Source organism: Maylandia zebra, linkage group LG22, assembly GCF_041146795.1.
Source record: "Maylandia zebra isolate NMK-2024a linkage group LG22, Mzebra_GT3a, whole genome shotgun sequence".
NCBI classification, from domain to species: domain Eukaryota; kingdom Metazoa; phylum Chordata; class Actinopteri; order Cichliformes; family Cichlidae; genus Maylandia; species Maylandia zebra.
This window is the reverse complement of record NC_135187.1, coordinates 18,292,726-18,320,423: the sequence shown is the minus strand read 5'-3', so window position 1 is coordinate 18,320,423 and position 27,698 is coordinate 18,292,726. Positions and strand designations below refer to the sequence as shown.

The 27,698-nt window shown below is 41.0% G+C and overlaps 2 protein-coding genes across 2 annotated transcripts; both read left to right on the top strand.

The window, feature by feature from the left end:
* The first annotated feature begins 6,874 nt into the window (after positions 1-6,874).
* stmnd1 (stathmin domain containing 1) lies at positions 6,875-10,943 on the top strand. Its single transcript, XM_004548120.3, has 5 exons — positions 6,875-7,214; positions 8,307-8,466; positions 9,491-9,630; positions 10,146-10,277; positions 10,398-10,943. Exons 1-5 carry the CDS (start codon positions 7,155-7,157, stop codon positions 10,806-10,808), a joined length of 903 nt encoding a protein of 300 aa, XP_004548177.1. The 5' UTR covers positions 6,875-7,154; the 3' UTR covers positions 10,809-10,943.
* Positions 10,944-13,928: 2,985 nt separating this feature from the next.
* On the top strand, positions 13,929-25,216 carry rbm24a (RNA binding motif protein 24a). Its single transcript, XM_004548121.4, has 4 exons — positions 13,929-14,385; positions 15,548-15,671; positions 15,791-15,845; positions 22,612-25,216. Exons 1-4 carry the CDS (start codon positions 14,218-14,220, stop codon positions 22,967-22,969), a joined length of 705 nt encoding a protein of 234 aa, XP_004548178.1. The 5' UTR covers positions 13,929-14,217; the 3' UTR covers positions 22,970-25,216.
* The last annotated feature ends 2,482 nt before the right edge of the window (positions 25,217-27,698 follow it).

The window sequence follows — 27,698 nt, the reverse complement described above, 5'->3', positions numbered from 1 at the left end:
GGAGTAATGAATCCAAATTTGAAATATGCATGGAAGAGGTCCGAAGAGAGATACAACAGTGAATGTCTATAGCCGTCTTTAACACAGCGTGGATACTCTACCGTGCTTTGAGGCTGGATTTCAGCCAGTGTTGTTGGAGCTCTTATCCAAATTAATCAAATTATGAATGTAGAAAAGTTCCACCAGATTTTGATCGACCATGTAATACCACGTAGTGTCTGATTGGCTTCAACTTCATTTTTCAGTACGACAATGATCGCAAACATACTGCCAATGTAGTCAAAGTATGCCTGGATGAAACAACGCATCAGTCATGGATTGATCTCTCCAGGGTTCGAACCTCAAGATAATCGAAGCAGTGTGGGATCATCTTGACAGAAAACAAAACAAAAGGCAGCCAGCATCCAAAGAAGAGTCTCGGATGTCTTTCAAGAAGACTGCAGAACTAAGAAATTACAAGAAAGCTTACCTATTAGAGTTTAAGCTGTGTTGAAAAATGAAAGGCAGCTTTAACTGGACAAAAGGGGAAAAAAATCCCACATTGACAGCTAACTCAAGAGACAAAAAGCATTAGAACTCAAGTCATTACCTTACTTAAGGATAAATAAGTTAATTAATTACATTAATGCATAAGCAGAAAATAACCTACAGTAACTGCTTTGTGATATGGAAGTGCAAAAGACAACTGAAAGGGAGGATAGTTTCTATATATGTGGTTTCTATTAAGGGACAGAGGAACGATAAGAAACGATAAGAAATCAAGGACAAGGAGTGTGGTGTAGATAAGTGAGGAAATCCGATCATTACTACAAATTTAGTTGAAATTTAAATATTTTAACTATGGTGTGTGAGGTGGGCCCCTGGGTGCCTCCTGTGAGGGCTGTCTGTTTTCCACATTCTGCAACGGTAAAATACGACTTAGATTATATTTGTTTTACTTTATGGGCAACAGTTGTTCTTGCTGTTGACAAAACTCGCCTCATGGTTGACTCTGAGAAAAAAAACTCTTTCCCACAGAGGGGAATAAACTTATTTGAATATGAGCTTTTTTCCACTAAGACTTGTTTTTCGGATGTTGACTCCTCATTTTCATTTTCTATCTATTGAGAAAACTTATTGTTAAAGTATTGAAGAAAAAAACTCCTCCTTGGCCCGCGGTGTGTGTGTGTGTGTGTGTGTGTGTGTGTGTGTGTGTGTGTGTGTGTGTGTGTGTGTGTGTGTGTGTGTGTGTGTGTGTGTGTGTGTGTGTGTGTGCCTTCTTGCGAACGCCGTCTGTTTTCCACATTCTGCAACGGTAAAATACGACTTTGAGGCGGATATTTGTTTTACCAAATGGACAATTGCTGTTGACAAAACTCGCCTCATGGTTGACTCTTTCCCACAGAGGGGGGTGCTTTAATAAACTTATTCGAATATGAGCTTTTTTCCACTAAGACTTGTTTTATGGGGAGATGTACGAAATTATTTACCGGGTTACAAGCACTGATAATATCGGCTGTTGACTCCTCATTTTCATTTTCTATCTATTGAGAAAACTTATTGTTAAAGTATTGAAGAAAAAAACTCCTCCTTGGCCCGCGGTGTGTGTGTGTGTGTGTGTGTGTGTGTGTGTGTGTGTGTGTGTGAAACAAGATCGCCTGTCGCTGCAATTATGGTTTGTTTTTCAGTCTCTCAAAAGGAAAAGTAGTATTCACTAAGGGATATTTATTCGTTTTTTACACATAGGCAGCCTGTAGGTTACAAGCGGATAGAAAGTTCTTCTTTTCATCACAAGCTATGGTGTATCTTAAAGGTTTTTTACAGCGTCTGTATTATAGGAAAATAAAATACTATTGAAATCTCTACAGGAAGTCACTCTTAATTTCCATTACAAACGCCGGTGCAGCTTAAGAAAGTAAAATTACACCCGCTATTGTAAAAAAAAAAAAGAAAAAAAAAAAGAAATACAGAGAAAATTGTCATAATATTGAAACAGAATTCAAACTATGAGTTTGTGGAAAACTAACTGCCGCTCTGTCTCTCTATACAGCACAGAGTCAACTGCTGCTGCATCACCCCTATGCTTCAGGAACCCTCTCTGATCTCCCCCCCCCCCCCGGCAACCATACCCCTCCCCTCATGCTTATGGAACATGACGCATCAGGTCTGAAAATGACTAGACACTTCCGGAGTATTTCCGGTAGGGTCGCAAGGTCTGGATCGAGGCCTTCCATAGTAAATATGCTGTATTTGAATATGTCATACTCAAAGCCTTCTTTCCGCGGAGCGGCGGTTGCTTCGGATCTGTTACTGTAGACGGTGACGGGGGTGTCGCTGATAATCTGTCGCTGATAATCTGATAAGTATGTGGCAGGGACTAAACACGATCACAGACTTTAGAGGGAAAACCAGCACACCGCAGACCACGGCCTCTCTGTGTGAGGATCTAAACGTATTCTACGCTAGATTCGACACAGCGAACACCATGAGACCGGACAGTGTGCGCACCGCGGATGACGTCAGTGCGCACACTGTGTCTGAGGAGGATGTGCGGAAGTGCTTCAGGAAGGTGAACGCACGCAAAGCTACTGGTCCGGACGGGATTCCCGGCCGCGTCCTCAGGTCATGCGCGGCTCAGCTGGCTGGAGTGTTCACGCACATCTTCAACCTTTCCCTCTCTCTGTCTGTAGTCCCAGCCTGCTTCAAAATGGCCACCATCGTCCCTGTACCCAAATCCTCCACCATCTCCTCATTGAACGACTGGCGACCTGTAGCCCTGACCCCCATCGTAAGCAAATGCTTCGAGAAGCTGGTCAGGGACTTCATCTGCTCTGCACTACCCGACTCACTGGACCCTCTACAGTTTGCATACCGCCACAACAGGTCCACTGATGATGCCATAGCCCTGACACTACACACTGCCCTGTCACACCTGGAGAAGAGAGACACGTATGTGAGGATGCTGTTTGTAGATTACAGCTCAGCATTCAATACCATCGTTCCCTCGAAGCTGGACAGGAAACTGCAGGATCTAGGACTGAGCAGCTCCCTCTGCAGCTGGATCCTTAGCTTCCTGTCTGACAGACGCCAGGTGGTCAGACTGGGCAGCATCACCTCATCCCCCATCACACTGAACACTGGTGCTCCACAGGGGTGTGTACTGAGCCCTCTCCTGTACTCACTCTACACCTACGACTGCACAGCCACTAACAGCTCCAACATCATTGTGAAGTTTGCGGACGACACTACAGTGGTGGGTCTTATCACCAACGGTGATGAGACGGCTTACAGGGAGGAGGTCAGCGCCCTGACCCACTGGTGTCAAGACAACCATCTCACCCTCAACGTCGCAAAGACAAAGGAGTTGATAGTGGACTTCCGGAGGTGCAGAGAAGTACACACCCCCATCACCATCAACGGCGCTGCTGTGGAGAAAGTGAGCAGCTTCCGGTTCCTTGGAGTACATCTGGCTGAGGATCTTACGTGGTCAGTACACACAAACAAAACAGTGAAGAAGGCGCAGCAGCGCCTCTTCTTTCTCAGGAGACTGAAAAGATTCGGCATGAGCCCCCGCATCCTCAGGACCTTCTATCGCTGTGCCATTGAGAGCATCCTCACTGGATGCATCACCACCTGGTATGGCAACAGCACCGCCTACAACTGCAAAGCTCTCCAGCGAGTAGTGCGGTGCTCTGAACGGATAATTGGAGGTGAGCTTCCCTCCCTCCAAGACATCTACAGGAAGCGCTGCCTGAGGAAAGCGGGGAGGATCATCAAGGACTCCAGTCACCCCAGCCATAAACTGTTCAGACTGCTTCCATCAGGAAGGAGGTTCTGCAGCATCCGGTCCCGAACCAGCAGACTGAGAGACAGCTTTTTCCATCAGGCCATCAGACTGCTGAACACGTCATAGACACCTCAGCTTCACTACTGGAACTTCAACATTATGCACTCCACACTGTATATAAATGCCACTTGTTTTGCACATATTCAACTCTGTATATTTTATATATTTTATTATTATTATTATTATTATTATTATTATTTTATTTTTTTACTATTTAATTTGTAAAAATGTGTATACACACACACACACACACACACACACACACACACACACACACACACACACACACACACACACACGTAGGAAAATATTTAGTATACACATCCAGAAATGCATACACTATTATATATTGTACATATATTTATTAGTTTCAGGTTGGCCATTCTTGTATTTTGCTCGTTTGTGTTGTTGTGTTTGCACATCTCTGTTGCTTGTGGGGCTCGCACACAAGAATTTCACTCGCATGTGCTGTGCCAGTGTGCCTGCACATGTGATGTGACAATAAAAAGTGATTTGATTTGATTTAATCGACGAGGACCACTCGCTGCTGCTGCCTCCCATGCTAGCGGCCTCGGGAGAGCAGATCTCTTCGCCGTCCAAGTACACAGGAACGCTGCTGGGCTGCAGAATCAAAGGATCCATCTTGCGTCTGTGCCTAGAAATTGTGACGGCCTCCTCTCTGCTTTTATTCCCCTCCCCTGCCGCAGACCCCTCCCTCCCTCTAAAAACTTTTTTCTTTTTTTTCCAACAACAGGTGGCGCAACAGGTGGCGTGCTTAGGGGATCAAATTACACACTTCCGGGGGTTTCCCCCTCCCTTCTCCGGTTGCAATTCGTCACGCTTAGGGGATCAAATTACACACTTCCGGGGGGGAGGGGGGAGGTCAAAAGGTCATGATTAGGGTCATCAATCAAATCGAATCAAATTTTGTCATAAGCTGTAGGGAGTATCTCTCTCATATGTTACCTCTTATACAAATGGCTATTGTACCACAATTGACCAAGCCTATCCGTTGTATCAGCAGACAAAATAGTTAAACTGAAAGATGCTTTTTCCCCTCGCTTTTCAGGATATCAGACTACCTGTCCAATATTATATAACCCTCATTAAGCCCATACTTAGGCAACTGCCTTGATGTATTTTGTGGTTTTTGTTCAGAACTGGAAAAAAACAGAAAGTTGCATGTTACCTTCTCCCCAAGAAAGAAGAACTGTTATTTTAATCTTGCTTACAGGCCCGGCCCTAACCAATCTGGCGCCCTAGGCAAGATTTCAGGTGGCGCCCCCCTACATCGGCAGTGTAGTGTATGTACTCACAAGAAACCGAATAGCTTTGTCTTTGACCTTTTTTTTTTACTTAAAGAAAGCAAATTCACAATCAGAATAATTAACAAGATAAAAAAAATATATGAATAAATAAATGAATACAAAAAATTAAAAAATGAATATATGAAATACAATAACACCGCTTGATGCTGCTGCAAAACTGGTGGGTTGTGCTGCTGAGGTGGAGGCAACAGGAAGACCGCTTGATGCTGCTGCATCATGGCTGGGTTGTGCTGCTAAAGCTGCATCACTGGTGGGTTGTGATGCTGAAGTGGAGGCAGCAGCGGTAGATGTGGTAGATGGCCCAGGGGTGGGATTTAGAAACTTCAACAGTGCATCTGAAGAGAGGAGTATGTGACACCACTGAGTATTAAAGTCTAATAATAAAAACATATGATTCCAGGAATAAAATGAAATTATATAATATAAATGAAAAAGCAAAGAGATATATGTATGATGTTAACTGATATGCAAATTAGATTAGATTCAATTTATTGTCATCATTACAGTGAAATGCTGAATAGCAGAATGCAAAGTAACAGTATAATATCATATGAGAATGTTATGTTATGATTATCTTTGACCGAATCACAGCAGTGCTCATATTAAAAAACAGCATTCCCTCTCATGTGATATTGCTTAATTAACATTAATGATGTGCACTTTAACAACTAGGCTTACAACTATAATATATACAGGGGTGGAAAAGTGACTATTACCTGCAGGGTAAACGTTAGCTAACCAGAAGGCAATAACAATGTAAACAAAAAACACCTGCTTAAAAGATGAATACAAATGAGGAAAGGTGGGAGTACTGTAATTACCTAACGTTACATTATTATTTTCCATAACAATTTAGCCCCCTCCACAATATTAACTGACGTTAAAACAGTTAACTAGCTATTTATTGATTAGCAATTAGCGAATCATGTAACATTAGCTTAATGCTAAAAATTTAGGTTACTATCACATTCAGACAAATAATTTCATGTAGGCTAACGTTACCTACCTCTGTCTTTTTCTCGTTTCTCCTCCTCTTCTTTTCTCTTTTTTCTTCCCTGGGCACCTGACAGCTTTGGCCGTTTTGACATCTTGTGTTGATTTTTTGATGTGGTGACGTCCAAAAGGAACCATGATACGGGGAGGGAGGGGGCGCACCGTGCGGGGGGCGTAATGTTGTAACAAATAATATTTCTATTAAATAAGCTTTACTTTGCATTTTAATTAACGTGGGATTATTTTTTGTATTTAGAAATAATAGTACCAACTTTTTTTTTTTTTTTTCAACATTTGTGGCACTGGCGTGGCGCCCCCTGATGGACGGCGCCCTTAGCATTTGCCTATACGGCCTATGCCACGGGCCGGCCCTGCTTGCTTATTAAAAGCGTATCTTATTTGTTGATATTTGTCACTGTCCGTTCGTCTTATATTCATTTTATTTTCATGTTGTTGTTGTTTTAGGAAACGAAGGTCACACGCACTGAAACTTGGTATCTGAGTAAAAATTAATGGTAAGCGGAACAGTGTGTTGTGTTTTATGTGTCAGGGTCATGTTTTATATAATTATTTTTGGCACACTGACTCCTGGCTGAATTATTTACCAAGCCCCTCTGTTTGTGGTAATCTGGTAACATGCACGTCTAGTGATTTCTGGCACTATTATACTTTTGTAGTCGACTCTACTCCCAAACAGAAGTCCGACAACAAATTTGTCATACGAGTTCATTTAAGGACGATGCAAGCACAAATTTGATCAGAAATGAACGAATTTGATCATTGTACGTAGACTTTGCAGTATCACCTCTTTGACCAGGTCAGATTTATTGTAGCAACGGCCCCTAGCAACGCACGGGACCCATGGAGACTGCAGTGTCTGAGTGAAGGAATGCAAATCTACAACAGTCGATAACACATAGACAACAACAAGAAATCCAGAAAACAAAACACAGCTGGTGGTTTATGAATTTCAAGGATTGACTTCACATCGTTGCTTTAAGGTGAAAATGGGATGCATGAACTCCACGATCACCGCGGTCCAAACGCTGACAGTGAATGGAGACGAGGTAGGCTGGGTGTCCCACCACCCACTAGTAAAACCGGGGACAGGACGCTAGAGCTGGTGTTTGTTTGTGACAGTTTTTAAAGAAAATTCATAGAAAGTTGTAAGGGAAGTGAAATTTTCCTTTTGAACATAGATATTTATTATGAAGTCTTCTCTAGCAGGGGAAAAAAACATTTTGTTCCTTTTTTTTGGAAAAACAGCAAGCTGAAAGACTGGTATAGCCCAACTCTCTCACATAAACTATAAAGTTAAGGCAACAAGGGCAGGTGCCTTCACAATGCTTCTTCTTCTGTGGTACGAACCTGAGTAATGATGGTTAAGTCCTATCAGACCAGCTTCAGATGTGTCAAGGCAAAAAGAAAAAAAAAGTTTGGCAATATCAGTGTTAATATATCTTACTTTTTATAAAGACTAAAAGTTTGGGCTTGCTCTTAAAGGCTGAAGAAGAATCCAGTTTCGTCTCATTGCAGTCCTTAATGCAACTTTTGTTGTTGTTTTCAAAAATGGGGATTATTTATACACATATATATCTATATATATACATATATATATCATTATTATTATTATTATTATTATTATTATTATACGATTATAATAAAGAAAAGAAGAGACAAATGAAAAGACACATTTTTGGTCATGTCAGTTGCAACAGATTTGATAAAAGTGGTTTCCCCTCTAAATCTCATGAATGAATTTATATTTCACACGAACCTCATAGTTTATACCATAGTTGAAAAGCATTCCTTAAAAATACAATATGGGGCTCAAAGAAATCAACTTTTTATGTAGGTTTATTTCACACTGGACTTGTGAACTTGCGCAGTAAACTGTAGTTGTGTTTTATGCTGCCGGGTTAGTTTAATCAGTACCAGTGTACACTATAAGAAAATAAAAGGTGAATATGTATTTCGGTGTACTTTTTTTTTTGTAAAATGTAGCTGATTGAGACTGTGAAGTAAACCTATATGACAAATTGATAATACGTTAACACAGATGTTACCATGACAAATTCATGTCTGTGATACCACAGGAATGATGTCAGGATTTAATAATGTCCCCTTTCTGCATTTATTTTCTGTGTCTGTGCTGTCAGGATGACACAGGAAGTAAGGTCAGCGGTCGTGGAGACTCAGCTGTGTCAAAGGGCACAGCAGACAGCGGGGTGGTGATGGAGAACAGAGAAATACCTGGTGACATACCTGGAGCAGTGCCCCGAACACTCCCTCTTCTAACATCAGAGAGCATCAGAGAAAGTGAGTGGACAGATTTACACAGGACAGTGAGTGTGTAGTCTGACTCATCAGGCTGTAGAGAAACAAATCAGGAACAAATGGGCCACTTTAAGGGTGCCATGTCTACAGCTAATATTTATGGAATATATGTATGGAACATTAATCAAGTCTGGTGAATGGAATATTAGGATTTCCATGGCCTTTTTTTCAATACCAAGAAGAGCAATGTCCATCAGCAGCTGGGTCTAGATAATTCCACATGTTGCACACTGTGATCTGCCTTCCTCTTTCCCAGTTTCACTCTCTCAACTGTTGAGAAAATATCTGGATTTGCTGATAAATCTTAACCTTCTACCTGTTGCCTTGACCCACTTTCCACTCAGGCAGTTATATCCTGTTTATTTTGTTCCTCTCTCACTCATTGAATAACTGACATTATCCATTTCTCCCTAATCTCTGCCTTTTTCCTTTACCTCTAGCTGTGATAATTCCAACTCTTAAGAAATCGAGTGTAGACCCATCACCTTACTGTCACCTTACTAACAGTCATCTCTATGAGCAAATTGAATCTGGTTTTCAGCACCTTCACAGTACAGACAGCCCTGGTCCTTTAAGCCCTTTAAGTCTCTCTATCTCTCCATCTCTCACCTCCAGGTCTCCCTGATCTTTTGCACATCACCACTCCATCCTGTTCTCTGAGCTCCTCATCCTCTGTCATTCTCATTATACCTTCTGCACTCCTGACGACCATGGGCATTAGAGCTGGCAACCGAGTGGCTCCTCATCTTTGGAACTCGCTCCCAAATCACATTCAGAACACTGATTCTCTCCCTCTCTCTATAACCACTGTTAAAACACATCTGTTTAAGCTTGCCTATTCCGTTTTATTTTAATTCTGTGATGTATTGACTTTTTTTTCCGATGATGTCTTCAACTGTTATTTTATCTATACTGTGATTTTGTTATTTATTTGCTTGTAAGATGTCCTTGAGTGTATAATATGTGTTTGTTTATTTCTTGTTTTTTTGTTGGTTTGTTTTTCCAGACGTACTTCTGTGGGATAATGAAATAACTGAACGCCAGAAGTCCCACAAGATCCTGGAGGAACTGCTGAATCAGGGCATCATCCCAAAGGAACAGCACAGAGAAAAGAGCAGCAGGGTTGGAGAAGCTTACAGCATCATGGTGAGTACCTGGTGTGCACAGCATGGTACGACCTTACAGGCCAGTTATCTGACAGCTTTACTGCAAATGGAGCTTTACTTTTAGTAGAAAGACAAGCACAGTGATATAAACAGGGTACATATTCTAAAAGATGCTTTTTTTTCTCAACACATCTGACAAAGCGAAATAAAAACTTTTTCCATAGCCTGACTGCTACTGTCCCTGAATCTGTGGCATCCATAATAATGCTGCGGTTCAACAAACTTTTACTAAAGAAAAAGAAAATAAGGAAGAACACCATGAACCAAGCACAAAATGAGCTGCCTGATTCCATCTTTGCCCATAAACTCATACTCATAAGCTAAACTATCCGTCCATTCCATTCTGCATATTAAATTCAGGGTCACGAGTGTGGGGGGTTGGGGGCTGGAGCTTATCCCGTCTGCCATAGGGCGTGAGACGTGGTACAGACAGGTTGCCTGTCTAAAAAGATGCATGAAGTGTTTTCTGTCATTTTCTGTGTTTGTATGCATCAGCTGGACGACAATGAAGGTGCCTGGCGCAGGCCTCCTGCCAGACTGGAGTCTCTGAAGGTGAAGAAAGCTCAGAAGCTACACACCAGAGAAGAGTTTGAAGAGAAGATCCGGCTGGCTGAAGAGAGACGCAAGGTGCCGTGTCTGCATGACCATTTTCCCCAACACCTCAGCTCTGTCATGTCTTTTGGTTTGTTTTGTTTTTTACCAGAGTTTTCTTAAAAAAAAAATCTTGCACTCTCCACTCTCTTTCAGTTAAAAGAAGATAAGCTCAAGATGCGTTTAAGGAGCAAGTCTGCACGTGTCCGTGTCCCCGCCATCATCTCCAGCACCGAGAAAGACAAAGACATGTCCATCACCCCTGTGGAGACGCTAGCGGCACCACATCCCAGCCAGGTGATGCGTGAGGCTGCAGAGGGAGGAGAGTGGGTGAGAGAGGATGGAGATGGCAAAAGGGAGTGCGAGGAAGAGGCGAAGAAGGCAGGGAAGAGAGAAAGGAGAGAGGAGGGAGGAGATCACCGAGGGGAGGGTGCAGAGAGGGAAGTTGAGAGTAGAGAAAAGGAAGAAGAAGAAGAGATGACCCAGGTGCAAGAGTTCACAGCCTCAGGGGAGCTGGAGTGTGATTCTAGCTTCCAACATGCAGATGACAAAGAAGAAGTATTTTAAACTATTGCACAAATCAGCCATCAATCAGCACAAGGGGGTACGGGAAGAGAAACTAAGCCAAAAATACATTCATTTTGCACAGTTGAGAGTTGTTTAAGCTTGTAAAATAAATGTATTAGCAATGTGTACAATGTATATTTAATGTGTGACTGAACTTAATGTTGAAGCTGTGAAGGTTTGCAGAAGAAAAACATGAAAGCACATTGGAACATGAGGGTTTTCCATTAAATTCAACCCATTTTACCTCACTGAACACTTTAATAAAGATTAATTGATGCACTTCATACCAAAAGACCAAATCGATTTTTGTGAGTGCTTTTGGTTGTTTGGTCTTTGTTTGTTTTTTTCACTATAACTGAGAGAAATTGCTGTGTTATCCTCTCACGTTGAAGGTTGTACTCTGTGCAGCTGTTCTGTTGGACATAAGGTGGCACTGTTTCAGTGGGTTAAATGTGTGCTGCAGCTTGTCTTATAGAAGAGTTAGCGCACCTCTTCTATAAGACAAGCCATGAGTGCTTTTGGCAACATGTGAGGAAGGGCTTGGTGTAAAAAGATGTGTTTAAGGCAAAGTAGGAAATCCCCATTTTCTCGTTTTTTATGGTTCAGAGAGTGTGTGAAAAACAAGTGTGTGATCAGTCATTTATTACAATCCATAAAATGTAAAAGCTTTAGAGGTTAACCACAAAAAAAACCAGAACATCAAAACATATTTTTGAATGAGAGGTTAGGGCTGAAACCTAAGTGTGACTACTGTGGCCATTCAGCTGTTTCCTTGACCTTTGACCTTCAACTTTCCTTTGCCTGACTGGCAAATGATTGACAGATATTTAAAGTTTTAATTTCTCTAAAAACAGCCAATATGGAAACAGCATTTACAAAGTGGACTTAATGTTTGCAGTGGTTCAAGGTTCCTGGTGATAAAGAATAAATGAAGCTTTCATTGGGGGGCGGCATATTGTTAGAGGATTCAGACTAGTCAGCATGCTGCAGAGACAATAAGAGCATGCAACCTAACCGGATCCCCATTGTTGAGCTTGAGAAACCTGATATCAATCCCCCTTTATTCTGACTTTTAAGGGCGTGTGGCTGCATTAATAAAACAGCAAGTGAACGGAGACACGGCAGAAAGGCGCTTTATCAGGTTGCATTTCATTGTGATGTGACGTCCTGCAGGTGGAGGTGACAACACTGGCTCTTGTCATTCTTTTAGCTGGAAGAAGACAGATTTTGGTTGGAGGTGAATAAAAACGCAATTAGTAATCTTTACTGATCTGTGTTTCATAAAGTTTAGACTGGTCATCAGTGGCTTCCCACATAGGAATGAACAGCACTTGGTAATGCTCCCACCGTAAATGTATCTGCTCACTGTAGGATAGATGTACGTATGTAGGCCAGCTCACAGAAGTGAGGCACCATGAATGATTAATAGAAGAGTTCACTCTCACATTACCGGAGTTGAATTAGCTCTTCTGGGCTGTTCGGGAGGATATTGAGAGATGCAGCAGTATGGCCTCATCCGACACTGACACCTCTGTTTCAAACTTTTTACACTGGACTAATGACCTTTCCACTCAAGAAGCAACACAATTAAGACTCTCTAAAGACATACCCCTCACGTATTGTGCATGACTTCTTTCTTTACTTATTTATTCAACAGGGACAGGCATGCCATTAAACAGCAATACACCAAAAATATAAGATGCAAGCGCCAGATTATACCAAACTACTAATTCACATCTGTAGTCCCAGCCATTCAAGCTGGACTGTGAATCTTCTCAGAGGATTTTCAAAGGTGTTGATCTGCTGTTTATAAAAGGGCTGAACTCTTTTTCCCCATTCTATTTGTGAATAAATAAATAAAGTTTATTCTATAAATGTAAAATATCTAAAACTGTATTTGCAATAAACTGTCAAAACTAAAAGATTGCCAGTAGAAAGTGAGTATGGTTTACTTGAGTTTAAAGTTAGTGCTATTTGTTCATTGTGAGTCCAAAGTACTTAAAATAACTTTATTTTTCTGAGAGATCACTTCTTAATTAATCAGTTCAGCTCACATATTAGTTGACATTAGTTCAACTGAGAACTAAAACACTGTGGAGGGTGAAAAAAAAAAACCCCAAACATCCAAATTATTTTTCACTTGAGCTGTTCCTGAGTCACAGGTACTTTTTGTGCCAAACATATCATCAGTAGTGGTGTGCGGATCGATACTGAAATATCAATTCTTCCGATACCAGCAATTTATGTTCTAGAATCGATTATCATATTATAATATCGATATTTTAGTACTCTGGGGTAAATTTGTAGTTTTTCCATTAAAATGAACGCAGTGGAAAGAAACTATACAATTCGGATCGTCTAATTTGGAAGGAACTACTTCCTCTTACGCCTTTCATAGTCATATGTGGAATACGGCTGTATAAATGTGTCGCAGCCCCTGGCATTCACACTCACAACAATGGCTGAGCGCAAACAGAGTCCTGTGTGGACACATTGTTGTGGCAACACCACTGACCTCGTCAAACACCTCAGAGTAAATCACATCACAGAATATGATAAGCTTATGTTGAGGTGAACAGAAGAGGAGGACAGGGACAGGTGCTGCTAGGGCGAGACAGATGTCTCTCGCAGAGTCCTTTAGTGCTGCAGGCAGGCAACATGCTCAAATAGCGCACAACATCAGTTTTTTTTTATTTCTATATGATTATTCTGCATTATTAAGCAATAAAAACAAGTTGTCTGATGTCCTCTAATCATTATGAAGCAATATGGTTATGTTATTATTACAATTACATAATACAATTATATATTGTATTATGAAATGCAATGAAACATTAAGTTTTTGTACAGAGTATCGGTATCGGATCAGTATCGCTGATACCACCCTGAATTTTGCTTGGTATCGGATCGGAAAGGAAATCAGTGGTATCGCACATCACTAATCATCAGTAGAATCGGTTTTTGTTGGGCCCTGATGGTTCATTAAACGCGGATCTTTGTGGTGAAGGAGCTCCAATGTTTCACACTGAGCCGCACTTCCCAGCTGTTTGTGCACGCTGGTGGGAGGAACTAAAAAGTGGGTGGAGTTAGAGGCAATGCATTTAGGAATGGGTCCCAAACCTATTTAGTTAGACGGCAGAGTTACCAAGAAGAGCTGGAAACACCTGCTGGTATCTTTGGGACAATCCGCTCCATATTTCTACCCTCTTACTGTCGAACTTAAATCTACCTCCAGGCTTCTTTTGTCTTCTTTTCTCCTATGAAAAACTTTAGAGCCAACTGATCTCTCACTTTCTCTCTCTCTCTTTCTCTATCTCTCTAGTCATCCAAAGTATTATCGATAAGGAGACATTGCACTACTACTATATTTTTTTATAGTTTCTATTTATTGTATTTTTTTGCACTAACGATGCACACCACGCAAAAGGACACGACCTATACGAAGATCTTTGTTGGGGGTCTTCCCTACCACACCACGGATTCCAGTCTCAGGAAATATTTTGAAGTTTTTGGTGAGATTGAAGAAGCAGTGGTCATTACCGACAGGCAGACCGGCAAGTCTAGAGGTTATGGATTTGTAAGTATCACTCAGTAACACCACAGCTTTCCACAGGAGTTTATATGCGTCTATTCGTTCCAGAAATTCGTGTCACCACGTTTCTTCTGTTAAGGCTCGCTTCTGTTGCTGTCTTGCACAACACCATGACTAGCATTGATATATCTGTGGGTCACGGGTTGTTTATGTTTTGATAAGCAGCTCCTGCTTAAATTTGTCACTGGCTTCTGTTGCAATCTCGCACCCACCAACTTGTTGCGCGCTGGTATGCGCCCCGACACGCATTTTTTTAAGGAGCTGTTCACACAGTGGCAGCTGCGGTGGGCTGAAAGAAAACTCTCGATTATGTCTTGATATTGTAGAGCAGGGTTTTCGAAACGGTCACAGTTTCTTCCTCTTAGGGTAGTTTACACCGTCTTGCTGAGACTTGTCATCAAACCTGAGAACCAAAGTGTTTAATGTTTTTGGGTTGTTTGGGGGGGATTTGGAGACGAGCAACCATCACGGTTATTCAATAATAAATCTCTTTATTTGTACATATACATATAGTTTGACTAAGCTGACCTTCATATACATGTAAGAGAATTATCCAAAAAAAGAATTATGGAAGCCAAGCCTGAGCCTTTATTTAAGTAACCTAATTTTATTCTTATCTACCCTTGATTTAATCAAATATTTACGTTTGTGTGCTGGGATCAACGTTTAACTTCACGTTTGCTTAGATCCTCTCTTTACTGCTCTTTCTAAATCATCTTCTTTTTTTTTTTTTATTTACCTTTACTTTATTGTCTCCCAGATAATGTTTATGGTCAAGCTCACATGAATCCCTCTGATTAGAATTAAAGGCTGTAAAAGGAGAACTGAGGGCTTTGGTTTGGTTGTGGTGGTCAGCCTGGCTACCGTTCACTGCTGATAAGTTTCATCACATCCACACGAGGGTGATAAATGTGTATGTGCTGTCAAATACCTGCCACTGTCAGCGATGGCCACACAGGCGCACACAGAAGGAGGCCTCTGTGCACACACACACATACCCACACACACACACACACACACACACACACACACACACTTATACTTCTTTGAAACATGTGGTTTCCCTCTTTCTTACAAGCTCCAATCATTATTGAACCCTCAACTGCCTTTAAAAACATCCTCAGCTCTTCGTTTATCCTTCTCTCAGGTGACGATGGCAGACCGTGCAGCCGCAGATCGGGCCTGCAAGGACCCCAACCCGATCATCGATGGCAGGAAGGCCAACGTCAACCTGGCATACCTGGGTGCCAAGCCTCGGGTGATGCAGCCAGGTAAGACCAGCCAGTAGGATGTTTGTTTGTACCTCAGGGTTTGAATCTTAAATATAATTTCAAGTTGTTGTTGCTAGAAGTCAGTTTTTGTCTGTATTTGAAGTTATTTTGTCTTGCAGGTTTTACCTTCGGTGTTCCCCAGATTCACCCAGCATTCATCCAAAGGCCTTATGGGTAAGGACTAACAAGTCGACATGTATTCATTTCCTTGAATAAATGATGTCTAATCATCAGAGTTGGAATGTAAGCTATAAATACACCTTTTCTTCCCCAATGATTGTCCACCCAAAAAAAAAACCTCCAGTCAAAACTGCTTTTCCTAAGTTCGACTGTTTGCAGAAATACGTGTGAGTGTAAATACATTCTTGTGTGAGTGTGCTGAGTGGACAGTGATGGAAACTTTACAGCCTCACTCAATGTTATCTATCTTTCTCTGGTTCGACAGGCTCGCTCTCGGTTAAGCTAACTGTGCTGGTTTGTGGAATAGTTCTGATCAGAGAAAAGGAATTACCTGTAGACTCAAACGCACACAAACAAGCTCTCAAAATGGTGATTACAGATGCATGTACGTGGGTTTCGTTTGGACTTCTTTTTCATTTTATTTAAATAGAACTTAGCTTTGTGTGCCGTTATGAAGTGGTGTTGTTAGCTAAACCGTGTGCTTTCTTTACTTTAGTGATAAAAAAAAGTAAAAGAAAAGAAAAACTGGACTGATTGTTGTTTTTGTGGGGTGTTCTTTTTCCTTTTTGTGGAAGCGTGTCTACTTTGCAGAGGAGAAGATTTTTTTTAAATTATTATTATTATCATTGCTTTTAGCTTGTGGTTGATCTGTTTTGTTTAACAGGATGTGCTGTTACATGTTTCTTTCTCCTCCTTCTGGCTGTCTTGTTTGAGTGAGTGGTGACTTTTCTGTGTGGAGTTTCTTTCTTTCACCCTTGCCCCCCCACCCCACACTTTCCCCTCAAAATAACAAAGCCTATCACTGCTTGCATGTGCTCAGTGCATCTTCCTGCTGTTTCTTACATTAACACAACACGGCAGAGACCAACTTACTGTGAAATGACCTCTTGTGGTCTCTCAGCCTCCTTTTCTTCGCACTATTGGGAGATGCGAATGTCTTATGAATGAACCGAAAGCATCCCAGTTAAAATGTGAGCTTATATGCGTCTGACTACACCTGAACATACGGGGGTTATGGGGTCTCACTGTGCATCTGCACACGTCCACATGCACCCAGCTCAAGTCAGTCAGCACCAAAGTCTCCACTGTGACACAAACAAATGTCTGGATGTCTCTTTTTCTATCTCTTATTCTCTCAGAGCGAGCTTTCGTCACATGGGCTCGTGGTGTTAAGGAAAACAAGCGCACCCATTGTGCCACACAAAGCCCTGAATGCTGACAATGCAGTCGCATGAAGCTGAGCTGTGTGTGTGTCTGTGTTAGGGGGTCCAGTGAGGGTGCACGAGCTGTCGCTGTGTGTCATGTAAGAGCAGGGAAGAGCCCATTTAAACAGGGTCATGTGAGTGTGTTAGGGGCCGGCCTAACATATAGCCTTTAACTCTTTATCCCCGTTAAGTCGACTTTTGACGTCGCCTCTGTACACTTAATGACAGGTTTTTGCACATCAGCATATTTCAATAAAGGCATGGTTAGGCAAAAAGAGTTAACCTCCTTGGACCTGGTGTCCAAATATATGGACATCACATTTTGGGTTATTTAGACCAAAATACTCAATTTTGCTCTACAAGGGCCTGATGTCCACTTACGAGGACATTATACTGCTGCTGTTCTATCAAATTTTTAAACAAATATCCTCATATGTGGCTCTCATTTTTCTTAAAAACAAAAATAAGATAAAAAAATAAAATCGGGCAATTCTTTGTTTTTACATTCATCGGGCCCCAATATGCCCAAATATCAAAGAGAAATGAAAAATGCACGCCATGGAAGAGTTTGGGTCTTAGGACGTTAATATGAATTTGTACAAGTTATGAATCATACATGACTCATATCTGAACAAATGTAAGCACACTGTTAATCTATGAAAGCAAATTACAGACAGAAGTCTTTTTCCATGTACAATGGAATTAAGTCCAGATTTTAGTGAAGAAAATTTACTTAATTAAATGGTATTTTCCCCACAGTGGCTTTCAAAATCCAAAAAGGATGTCAATGTGGCTGTCCTCTGATAGTCCTGTGAGCAGATAGGCTTGCATAAACTGGCGGCAGTGTCGTCTTTTTTCCTTTTTTTCACATACCTGGTGAGGTTGGGAGGTGAATTCCAAAAGGGAATTTAGCATGACCCACTCCAGGGACAGCGGCTGGTGGGGAGAATTCACGAACACGTGTCAGGCTCCAACCCTGTCACTTCACCTTCAGTTTGAACATGGTGCAGAGAAAGTTAAGAGCTAGCCAATCAAATCATCTTTACAGTCGACCCCCACCTGTTTGCGGTTTTTCTGGATTTTCTGTGGAACTAACTGATTTTATTTTCACGACAAAATACATTTTTTATGATTAAAAAAGAAGGTGTGTTTCTCAACATGGGGAAATGGCATCAGCAGACACGGGGGCGGCTACAAAATATCCCAAGACCTTCAAATGTTTTAGGATGATAGTTTATGGTATATATGGTGTTTTAACTATTTAAATAGGCAGTTATAAGCATTTTTAGAGCAGTCTCAAGTGTTTGGTATTTGGTATTTGCAGCTGGTTGTGGCCCTTAGCCCCAGCAAATACTGGGGGTCATCTGTATTAAAATGATCCACCAAAGCGTTAACTGAGAGAACAACTTGGTTGCCTGTGCAGTTCAGTATTACATAAAAGAAGTTGCTGTGAAAAATCAGCCTGGTGTATATATACAAAGAAGCTAGTGTGGCTAATGCTAATCGCTAACTGATGCTTGGCCAGATTTCCTTGTAATGATTAGCTATTATCGCTATGACGATCGCACCAGCAAAGATATCCCCCCAGCTGAGGAAATGTAACTGTGTGAATAGGGTTGTCATAGTATTAAAATGTCAAACTTGGGAAGATTTTGACCACATCCTGCAACAGCAGAAGTAATGGCAAAGAAGTCATATCTCAAAAACTGTTTAATACTTAAGTGTTGTTGAAAATGAAGATTCAGTGATCTCTTTAAAACGTGCTGTTCAGTGTTATGAATGTTAACTACTTCAGCTGTTAGTAACGGTAGGAGCTAGTTCAGTGCCTGCCTGGAGACCACTGTTGTTGTGATTTGTTGTGACTATATAAATAAAACTGGATTGAATACAAGCGTCACAAAGCGAGCTCAGGGGAGGCAGAAACCTGCTGTGGAGCAGAAGACCTCGTAAACAGATTAGAAGAAAAGCTGCAACGAGTAAACAATTAAACCTCATGACTTTCTGGCTGCATTCTTCCTACACTTGCCCCACTTTGCGTTCTTTCTGTCCTTGTCCCCACAAATATGTGGAGACATACACTTCTACTCTATCCGCAAGGGACTCTGCAGAGAGTCTGTTTTTAACACAATAACAGTAACTATATGCAACAGATATCCATCTTCTTCAGGGAGCTCCAGAGATGTAAGGCAGCCATTGAGGAAAATTTACATTCATAACCTTTGAGTACATCACACTGCTCGGATTAAGTTCCAATATCCACATAAACACCAGACCTTAATAAATTACTTTCCATGTAAACAGCTGACCCGAAGTCTTCAGTCTGATTTAGAGAAATACTAGTGTGTAACTGCAGCCACGATCTCCACAGCAGGGAATAAATTTGTTAGAAGTAAACTCAAAGTGAGAGAGGCTTAGGATGAAAGCTCCGGTGAAAGATACAATTCGCAAATCACAAACGTGGCAAACAGCGTCCTCTCTTCCTTTTGAAATGAATCAAAGAACCTCTTTAGATTGATGGTCCCTTGAAGTCACTTCAGCACTGAAGTTTGCATTTTCACAATTTTTTTTAAAGAGACAAACGATCACAGCTGAACATCCTTTTACATCCAGCGGCTCAAAAACTGAAGTTCTCCTCTGCACGCTCAGAAGATGTATCTGTGCTGCTGCTGTTGCTGTTAATACGTCCACACAGAGTGACTGGTGAAGGTTTCGCACAGTAACTTTATCCAGGTAGCCATCTGTGTTTGGATTATGACTATGTTACAAATATTTAAGTGCATCAGAATCACAGTCAGCTTGGTTGTAACAACTCTTTAAATTAGGAAATGTTTGTGACGTCAACCTCTCGCACTTTGATAACGAACAAGTCCACATGGCAGACAGCATGCAGGCTGGAAGACAACCTTTATTTAGCCTTGAACTTTATTGACTACTGGGACCTTCCAATAAAGAAACGCACACACAGGAACAGTCAGACCAGCATACCTGCACAAATCAGCTACATATACTTGGAATAGACTGGGATAACTTAAATGCTCTTATTTTATGACCATCTGCACAGAGAAAAGCCGTTTTTAGTTTGTTTATTTTAATGAGGCAGAGCTTTGCTTCCTATGGCCGAAAACACAACTTATGCTATGTGTATATCTGTGTGTGTTATTCAGTCTATACCAACTTATACAGCTCAGCACCACCAGTATCTTGTAATACAGATTTAATAATGTAACTGCAATAAGATCTAGGAGTCAGACAAATATTAGAAAGTGTGCGCAAAGATGTGAATATCACATTATGAGATTATTAGATTTGCTGTCTTGCACAATGCATTTTCAGAGCACAGCACTCTATGCTTGCATAGTGCTTAGATTATCGAATTATATTATTATAGATCTAGTACTAACATGAGATCTGAAGTCCTGTTAGGGGCTTATTTGCTGTGCTTTTCACACAGAGCACCTGTGGGTCAGCTGCTGCCTTTTTAACTGATTAATTCAAATCCTGGCATCAACTGTGCAAACAGAGTTACAATGTGTTTGTTGATCGGTACACTCAAACCACCCCCCCAAAAACTCAATAAACATGAAGTAGTAACTTTGAGTAAAATGCAACTGAAATATATAAAAGGTTTCTTTATTAAAATAATTAACAATTAAGGATAATTTGCTTGGTATAAACTGAATGAATGCCAATTAAGTAAATTTCATTGAACCAGAATCCCTTAATTATACTCATGTAACAAAATTAAATGGAAAACTTACACTTAATTAATTAGTTGATTTGTTTTTTGGGGGGGGGGGGTTTTGAGCGTGTTAGACCAGCAAATACTTGCACAACTGAGCAGTCGAGCAGTGGGCGAATCTTCCACGCCTGTCATATGACGTTTTTCCTCTCTTGATAATTCAGTGATTTCACACGAGATAACAGCCTGTAAACATCTCTCTGCACCACTGCTGCTATATATATATTTTTTTTTATTAGGCCAGTAAAATATCTAAAGCCTTACTGAGCCCACTGAGTTTCTTTAGTGCCACTTTCAAAGTGAGTTTTTTGAATCACATGATACTGAAAATGCTGCTTCAGAAGGTTTTCTAATTAGTTTAACTCTGAAAAAAAAACAAAGAATCTTTTCAGGATAGAAATTTTCTTACCAGCCTTCAAAAATGCTCTTATGTGGGTATCTTTAGCAACAGCAACACCATCCCTTCACATTTCCACCCCTTTGCTTTTCACGTCTTTTTTCAGTTGAGTGATTGTGCTGTGCCCTCGTCATGGTTGTTGCTTTTGTGAAATGTTTTTTTCCTATATATCCTCCTCTCTGACACTTTGCTCTTTATGTTCTCTCCTGTTTTTCCTGGTCCACTGTTTTCGGTTGGGATGTGGATTGAATTTGGATAATGGAGTGCTCACAATAGGGTTGCCACGATAGATCCCACTTTTTTTTTTAAACTTTCTGATCGTTTTCTCTCTCAATCCAGACGATAAAGTGACCACCTGATATCCACTGATTGTGCAGATTTTTCCTCAACAGATTTAACAGCAATCGTTATTTAAAGTTAGATGCGCGGCTGTTACTGGAATTCTGTTTTCTCACTTCGTTTGAGTTCAATTCGAGGAGAGGGGATATCAAAAAAGCAACATTTCTTATTTTTGCTTCTTACTAAAAAAGTTGATTTTTCACTTCTCTCATTCAGAATGGTGTAGATTATAAAAACTCCCTTCCTGCTTGCTGTGCAGCTGAGTTTCCAGACCTTATAGAGACTAGGGGCTGGGATAAGGCTATGTCATGGAGGGCAGAATGTGCTCATTGTTCAGAATTGTTTATTTAATCGAAACATCCCTCTCAGTGCAGAGCCTAGTCCCAGCTCCCCCCACAGCCTCTGTGGCTCATTGTCCCGACAGAGAGGGGGAAATGGCCAGCAGCGTCCCTTTTTAAAACTGTCCAGCTGTCAAAGTGGCAGTGACATTTTCACAAAGCTTCCCTGGGCTCATCTACTCTGTTCACACACACACACCCCACCCCCTGCCACTGTAAGCCACCCGAACCCCGCTGCCCCTGCTCTCCCTCCAGCAGGCAGGGGACAGCACCAGAGTTAATGTACAAATTGACCATCAGATGAGCTGCAAGGCTACAAATCTCAACCCTCTTCTTTCTCTTTTGTCTCCACAACGCAAACTCAAACATGCCCCTCATGCTCTGCCTCATAGAGAAGATGATGTCAGTACTTCATCCAGATGTAATCATACGAAAGTTGGTTTTTTTTAATTAAGAAGGGAAACAAAGAAAAAAAAAGTCTGGGTGTTGAAAGATTTTCTCATGTTCTAGTCTTCTTTTCTAGTCAAACTTTTTCTATTTTGGCAACCCTATATTGTTCTAATCCTTACTAGCAGGCATTTTCTTGCTCTTCTTGACTGGTGAACTGGACTGGGTCTGGGTGGTGGGAGGGCGCTTGGCCTTAGTGTGGTGGAGTTGGGTTTTTGGGGGGTTGGGTCTTACTGTCTTTTTAATGTTTGGCACTGAATCAAACAACTGTCACATCTGTGTGTTTCTCCCACAGCATCCCGGCCCACTATGTGTATCCTCAGGCCTTCGTTCAGCCTAGTGTGGTCATCCCTCATGTGCAGCCTGCAGCCGCTGCGCCTCCCACTGCCTCATCCCCCTACATCGACTACACCGGAGCCGCCTATGCACAGTATTCTGCTGCAGCAGCCAACGCTGCTGCCGCTGCCGCCGCCGCTTACGAGCAATACCCTTACACCGCCTCCCCAGCGGCCACAGGCTACGTGGCCACTGCCGGATACGGCTATGCTGTCCAGCAACCTTTGGCCACCGCTGCCCCGGGCTCAGCCGCTGCTGCAGCTGCAGCCTTTGGCCAGTACCAGCCTCAGCAATTGCAAGCTGACCGCATGCAATAGCAGGTCCTGCAAGTGCTGGACATGCAGAGCAAGAAGGAGGCCCACCCCAGCTACAGCTGATCTGTTAAAAAAAAAAAGAAAAAAAAGAGGGAGTGGCGTTAAGGGTGTGGCGTGTCAACAGCTCAAAAGCAGAGTTGCTTTAAAAAGGTGATGATGATGATGATGATGATGATGATGATGATGATGGTGATGGTGATGGTGATGATGGTGAGGTGGGAACTTTTTACAGTAACTTTTCAACTTGCTGTGCTTCAACCAAAAAAATGAAAAAAGAGAAAATGAAAAAAAGCCGCAGGACAAATAATGAAAATGGTTTTCTATTATTATTATCATTATTGTTGTTGTTGTTGTTATTACCATGATTATTATTATCATTACTATTATCATTGTAGTACAGTACTTATTTTTAGAGATCCAGGAACTAATCCCTGTGGTTGGTATAGGTCCTATTGCTGTCTTTAACGTTAGTTTTTAGGAAAATACTCCTTTTTTTCCTCTTGTTAGGTTATTTAATGCCCTCATAACATTTATATTTATTATTTGTTATTATTAAACACTGAGGGCTCTGCTTGTTCTTTTTGTCTTTTCAAGTGCATTTTTGGAAGTTGATATTTTCTGATAATCAGGGAAATGGAACGGTTTCCACTGTGTTAGCTATTATTTTGTGTGACTCGCCGTGTCACAAACATTTGAAGAACTACCTTATTATCTTCCTGATGCTGAATGTCCCTTTTTTTTTTAAACTCTGTGTCTCTCAACCTCTTGACCTATGCAAAGCAAACAAATCACCATGAGACAAAGAAACAAAGAAAAGAAACTGAAAATGTCATCAACTCTGACTTGACTCTTGGACTGAAAAAAAAGGGGGGACTTGGCAAATAAAACAAAGGCACTGACAAAAGGAGAGAGACTGAAAAATGGCTTCGGACAATGAGAAACACTAAATCTGTTGCTTTTCCACGTTTCGCTCATATGTAAACTGACACATACATCCAGAGCTGCACACATAGCAGTCAAAGACAAAGGCAAGCGCAGTCGTGCTTCTCTCTGTCTCTGCTTTTGAGAGAAGCAGAAAGAGGGAGAGCAGCAGCAGCTGCTGGTGGGGGGGGGGGGGGGGGGGGGGGGGTTGGACAGAGCCAGCTCCAGCGCCACACAGACGGATCACTCTGGAAAGAACGCTTCACTTGTGCTCATTTGTTGAGTTGTCACATTTTAATCCCCGGCCGAGCCCTTTGGGAACCAACTTTAACCCCCACCCCCACCCCACTCGACTCATCCTCCACCCCGGTCATTCAGCACTGCCCCCGTCAGCATTTCCACCTCTGTGCTGCTGTAGTCAGGTACGCACTCACAAACACTTTCACCAAAGCCACCCCGACAACTGGCCTGCCTCATGTCTGTCAAGAACACCAGGTGGGGTGGGAGGATGTGGGTTTCCTCTTTGACGTCGTGTTGGTCTCTCTTAAATGTGCCTTACATTTTTACTGCTATTTAAGAGAGAAAAAAACTTAAAAAAAAAAAAAAAAGAGAGATAAATCTACTATTTAAGATATTTATTTTTGAGGGTTGACTATGTTGACACTCTGAGAGTAGAGACTTAGTGGCGGTACTGTATTATTAATATGATGTACTCATCTCAAGGCATATATAAGTTATTGATTAGTTTTATTATCATTATTATCATTATTATTATTAATAATAACATAATCAACCAAAATGTTGATATAGGAGTTATTTAAAAATGTGCACTGTACTTCTATTTTTTATCTTTTTTGATTCTTCGGAACATGACATTAAATATCAGCTTCATGCCTTTTTGTATGGAAGAACTTTATTTAAATGCAGGTCTCCTTGCATGCAGACAGTACTCTGCCTCTTCTATGTTTAGAGAAGAGGAAAAACTAATCTTTTTTTTTCTTTTTGGTAAAAAGAAGCAAAAAAAAAGCTGCTTTTCTCTACTAGAATGTATAGCTGTTGTCGAGGTTTCAGTAGCTGTGCTCTTTTTTTGCTTCATATTCATCAGATGGGCAATTTTACACTGTTGGGAATTTTTATACTTGAACTCTTTCTTACAAGGGAAATAAAATAAACAACAAAAAAAAGTTTAATGAAGCTTTTCATTGTCACTGGATGAGGGCATGTAAAGTGTTGTTATTAAATGCAAAGGTCCTGTTGATATTAAAACCTTTACTTCAGAATATCAACTAAAATTTCTCAAATTGGAATAAAATGTTCGATATTTAAAAAGGCTGCTTGTCTTTTGTTTACAGAAACACATACTGTGGTTACTGGTCTTTCTCCACAAATACACCTCAGTCTACTGTTAACAGATTTCTGCTTTGATATGTATGAAAATCCAGAGTTGGTTATAAACAAAAGAATATGATTGGCGTGCATGCCAGGGGGAGTGGTCAGGGAGTGTGACTACAGGCTGCTTAGTAAACAATGAAACTGTCAATAAGTAAAATGCTAATGCTAATGCAAATTTGCTATCATTTCATTGTGATCGGAAGTAAATGTACACTTTTTAAATAATGGTGCTGAACAGCTACCCCTGTTTTACAGTGTGATTTGACAAGACATAAACCTATTAACTTCTCATTACTGATGAAGATTGACAACAGTTGGTCGTTTCTCTTTGCCAGAAACAAAAGAAATTGTTTGACAGTGCTCACTGGACTGACCAATACTCTATGTGAAAGACCCCAGTTTGGGTTCAAACCAGTAACTCTCTTTCTGGGAGCTTAAGCTGCCCAATAACCCTTTAGCCTGAACCATGAAATAACTGCCACAGAATTCTATTTTTTGAAAATGGATTGTTTATTTATCCTTTTGACAAATAAAATAAAAATAATTCAATATTAATTACATTAGATATTATATATATTATATTTCAGTATTGATTGTATTTTATTTAGCATGTAATTGTATTGTAATCTATTTCTTAAAAATGAAATATACAATTTATTTTGGTTTATGGGCCCCTTTTCCATTAGTACCTACTTGGAACGACTCAGACCTGCTCAACACAGCTTTCCGGGGCGATCGTGGCTCAAGAGTTGGCAGTTCATCTTGTAATCGGAAGGTTGCTGGTTGGAGCCCCGGCTCCAACAGTTTCGGTCGTTGTGTCCTTGGGCAAGACACTTCACCTGTTGCCTACTGGTGGTGGTCAGAGTCCGGCAGCCTCGCCTCTGTCAGTTCGCCCCAGGGCAGCTGTGGCTTACCATCACCAGTGTGTGAATGGGTGTATGACTGAATGTAGTGTAAAGCGCTTTGGGGTCCTTAGCGACTAAGTAAAAGCTCAATACAAATACAGGCCCCACTGTCGCCAAGTGCTTGCTAATAGGGGTCATTGGATTATTGGGGTTTCCTCTGTATTATTGTAGGGTCTTTACAATATAAAGCACCTTGAGGTGACTGTTGTTGTGATTTTCGTGCTATATAAATAAAACTGAATTAAATTAAGATGGGTTAGTGAAGAGCACCCATGTCAAACTAAATAGAAGCAGCTGTGTCCGTGTCCAAACCAAGAAGGTCTTTCAAATGAGGCCACTGCCATGAAAGGTTATGAAATGAAAACAAAGTTGACCATGGATATTTAAAAAAACAAAACCCTGTTATAAACATAAGAATAGCAAAATTATATTTTTTAACAAGTTTTCATAATTTCTGAAATGATTGTGAAAAATTGTGTTTATTTATGTTTGAACATAAATATGTGACTCTGTAAGTCTGAGTGTGCGTGGTCCCACATGAAACCATGTTATGAAACACTGGAGTTAGTCACGCCCAGATTGAGTAACCATGGATACTAATCAAGTCGAGGCCTATCAATGATTAATCCCTGCTCTAATCAATAAGTCATGTTAAGAAGAGTTAGCTGCTCGCTTTCTGACGTCTTTCATTCTACTCAGAGGAGCATTTTGGTCGCCACTGAAACATGAAACTGGGTCACATTGCTGTGAGTGTTGACCGTGACACAGCATGGACGCAGCAAGGCCTTATGGGTAAAATCAGTAGCACCTGACATCATGCCATAACAAGATTAAAGCTGTTACTTTATTAAAAAAGGATGATCCACAGCTGCAACCCTCCTCTAGCTGGAGTTTGAAATGGCCTCAGAGTTTAGGATGACAGAAGGGACTGCTCTGTGAAAACAGATGGAGGTTTTATATCTTGCGGGTGGAGGTGCTCCTTAAAGTGTTGATGTTTTCTTATTAGAAACTTTAAGACAACTTGTTAAAAATACCTACACTGGGGGAAAAAACTAAAGAAAGAGTCACAGAAGGAGTGGCAAGCTTTCAAAGGATTAAAGAAATCTGTAGTTTTTGCTTGTAGAGAATGTTGTGTAGTCTGGCTCGTATGTCCCCTTTTTACTCAGTTTGAGCTTTCAGAGCACTTTCTCCTACAAGTTTCATTCACCCAATCACACACAATCAAACAGGGCTTGTATCTATACCTAAGCACTTTTTAAAATAAGATTCATGCACACATATTCACACTCCGATGGATACACAGGGAACAACTAAGTGTTCAGGATCTGGACCTGATTCTAACTTATGCCCTGGATAACTCTGAAGACTCAGTGTTGTTGCACATTCTCAAGATTGTTTATTAATCTTTTTAAATTATTTGTCTGTGTCTAAAGCTTCCTGTGCTGTTTTGTTTATATTAGTCTAAACTTTGTGTGAAGAGGCTAACTTCACCACCAACAATATTCAGCAGTGCT

Excerpts from the sequence above, each read along its gene's own strand:
- stmnd1 (XM_004548120.3), top strand. The coding sequence starts at position 7,155 with ATGGGATGCATGAACTCCACGATCACCGCGGTCCAAACGCTGACAGTG. Across the intron at positions 7,215-8,306 it reads TGACAGTGAATGGAGACGAG|GATGACACAGGAAGTAAGGT; the intron begins GTAGGCTGGGTG and ends CTGTGCTGTCAG. Across the intron at positions 8,467-9,490 it reads ATCAGAGAGCATCAGAGAAA|ACGTACTTCTGTGGGATAAT; the intron begins GTGAGTGGACAG and ends TTGTTTTTCCAG.
- rbm24a (XM_004548121.4), top strand. The coding sequence starts at position 14,218 with ATGCACACCACGCAAAAGGACACGACCTATACGAAGATCTTTGTTGGG. Across the intron at positions 15,672-15,790 it reads GCCTCGGGTGATGCAGCCAG|GTTTTACCTTCGGTGTTCCC; the intron begins GTAAGACCAGCC and ends TTTGTCTTGCAG. Across the intron at positions 15,846-22,611 it reads TTCATCCAAAGGCCTTATGG|CATCCCGGCCCACTATGTGT; the intron begins GTAAGGACTAAC and ends TTTCTCCCACAG.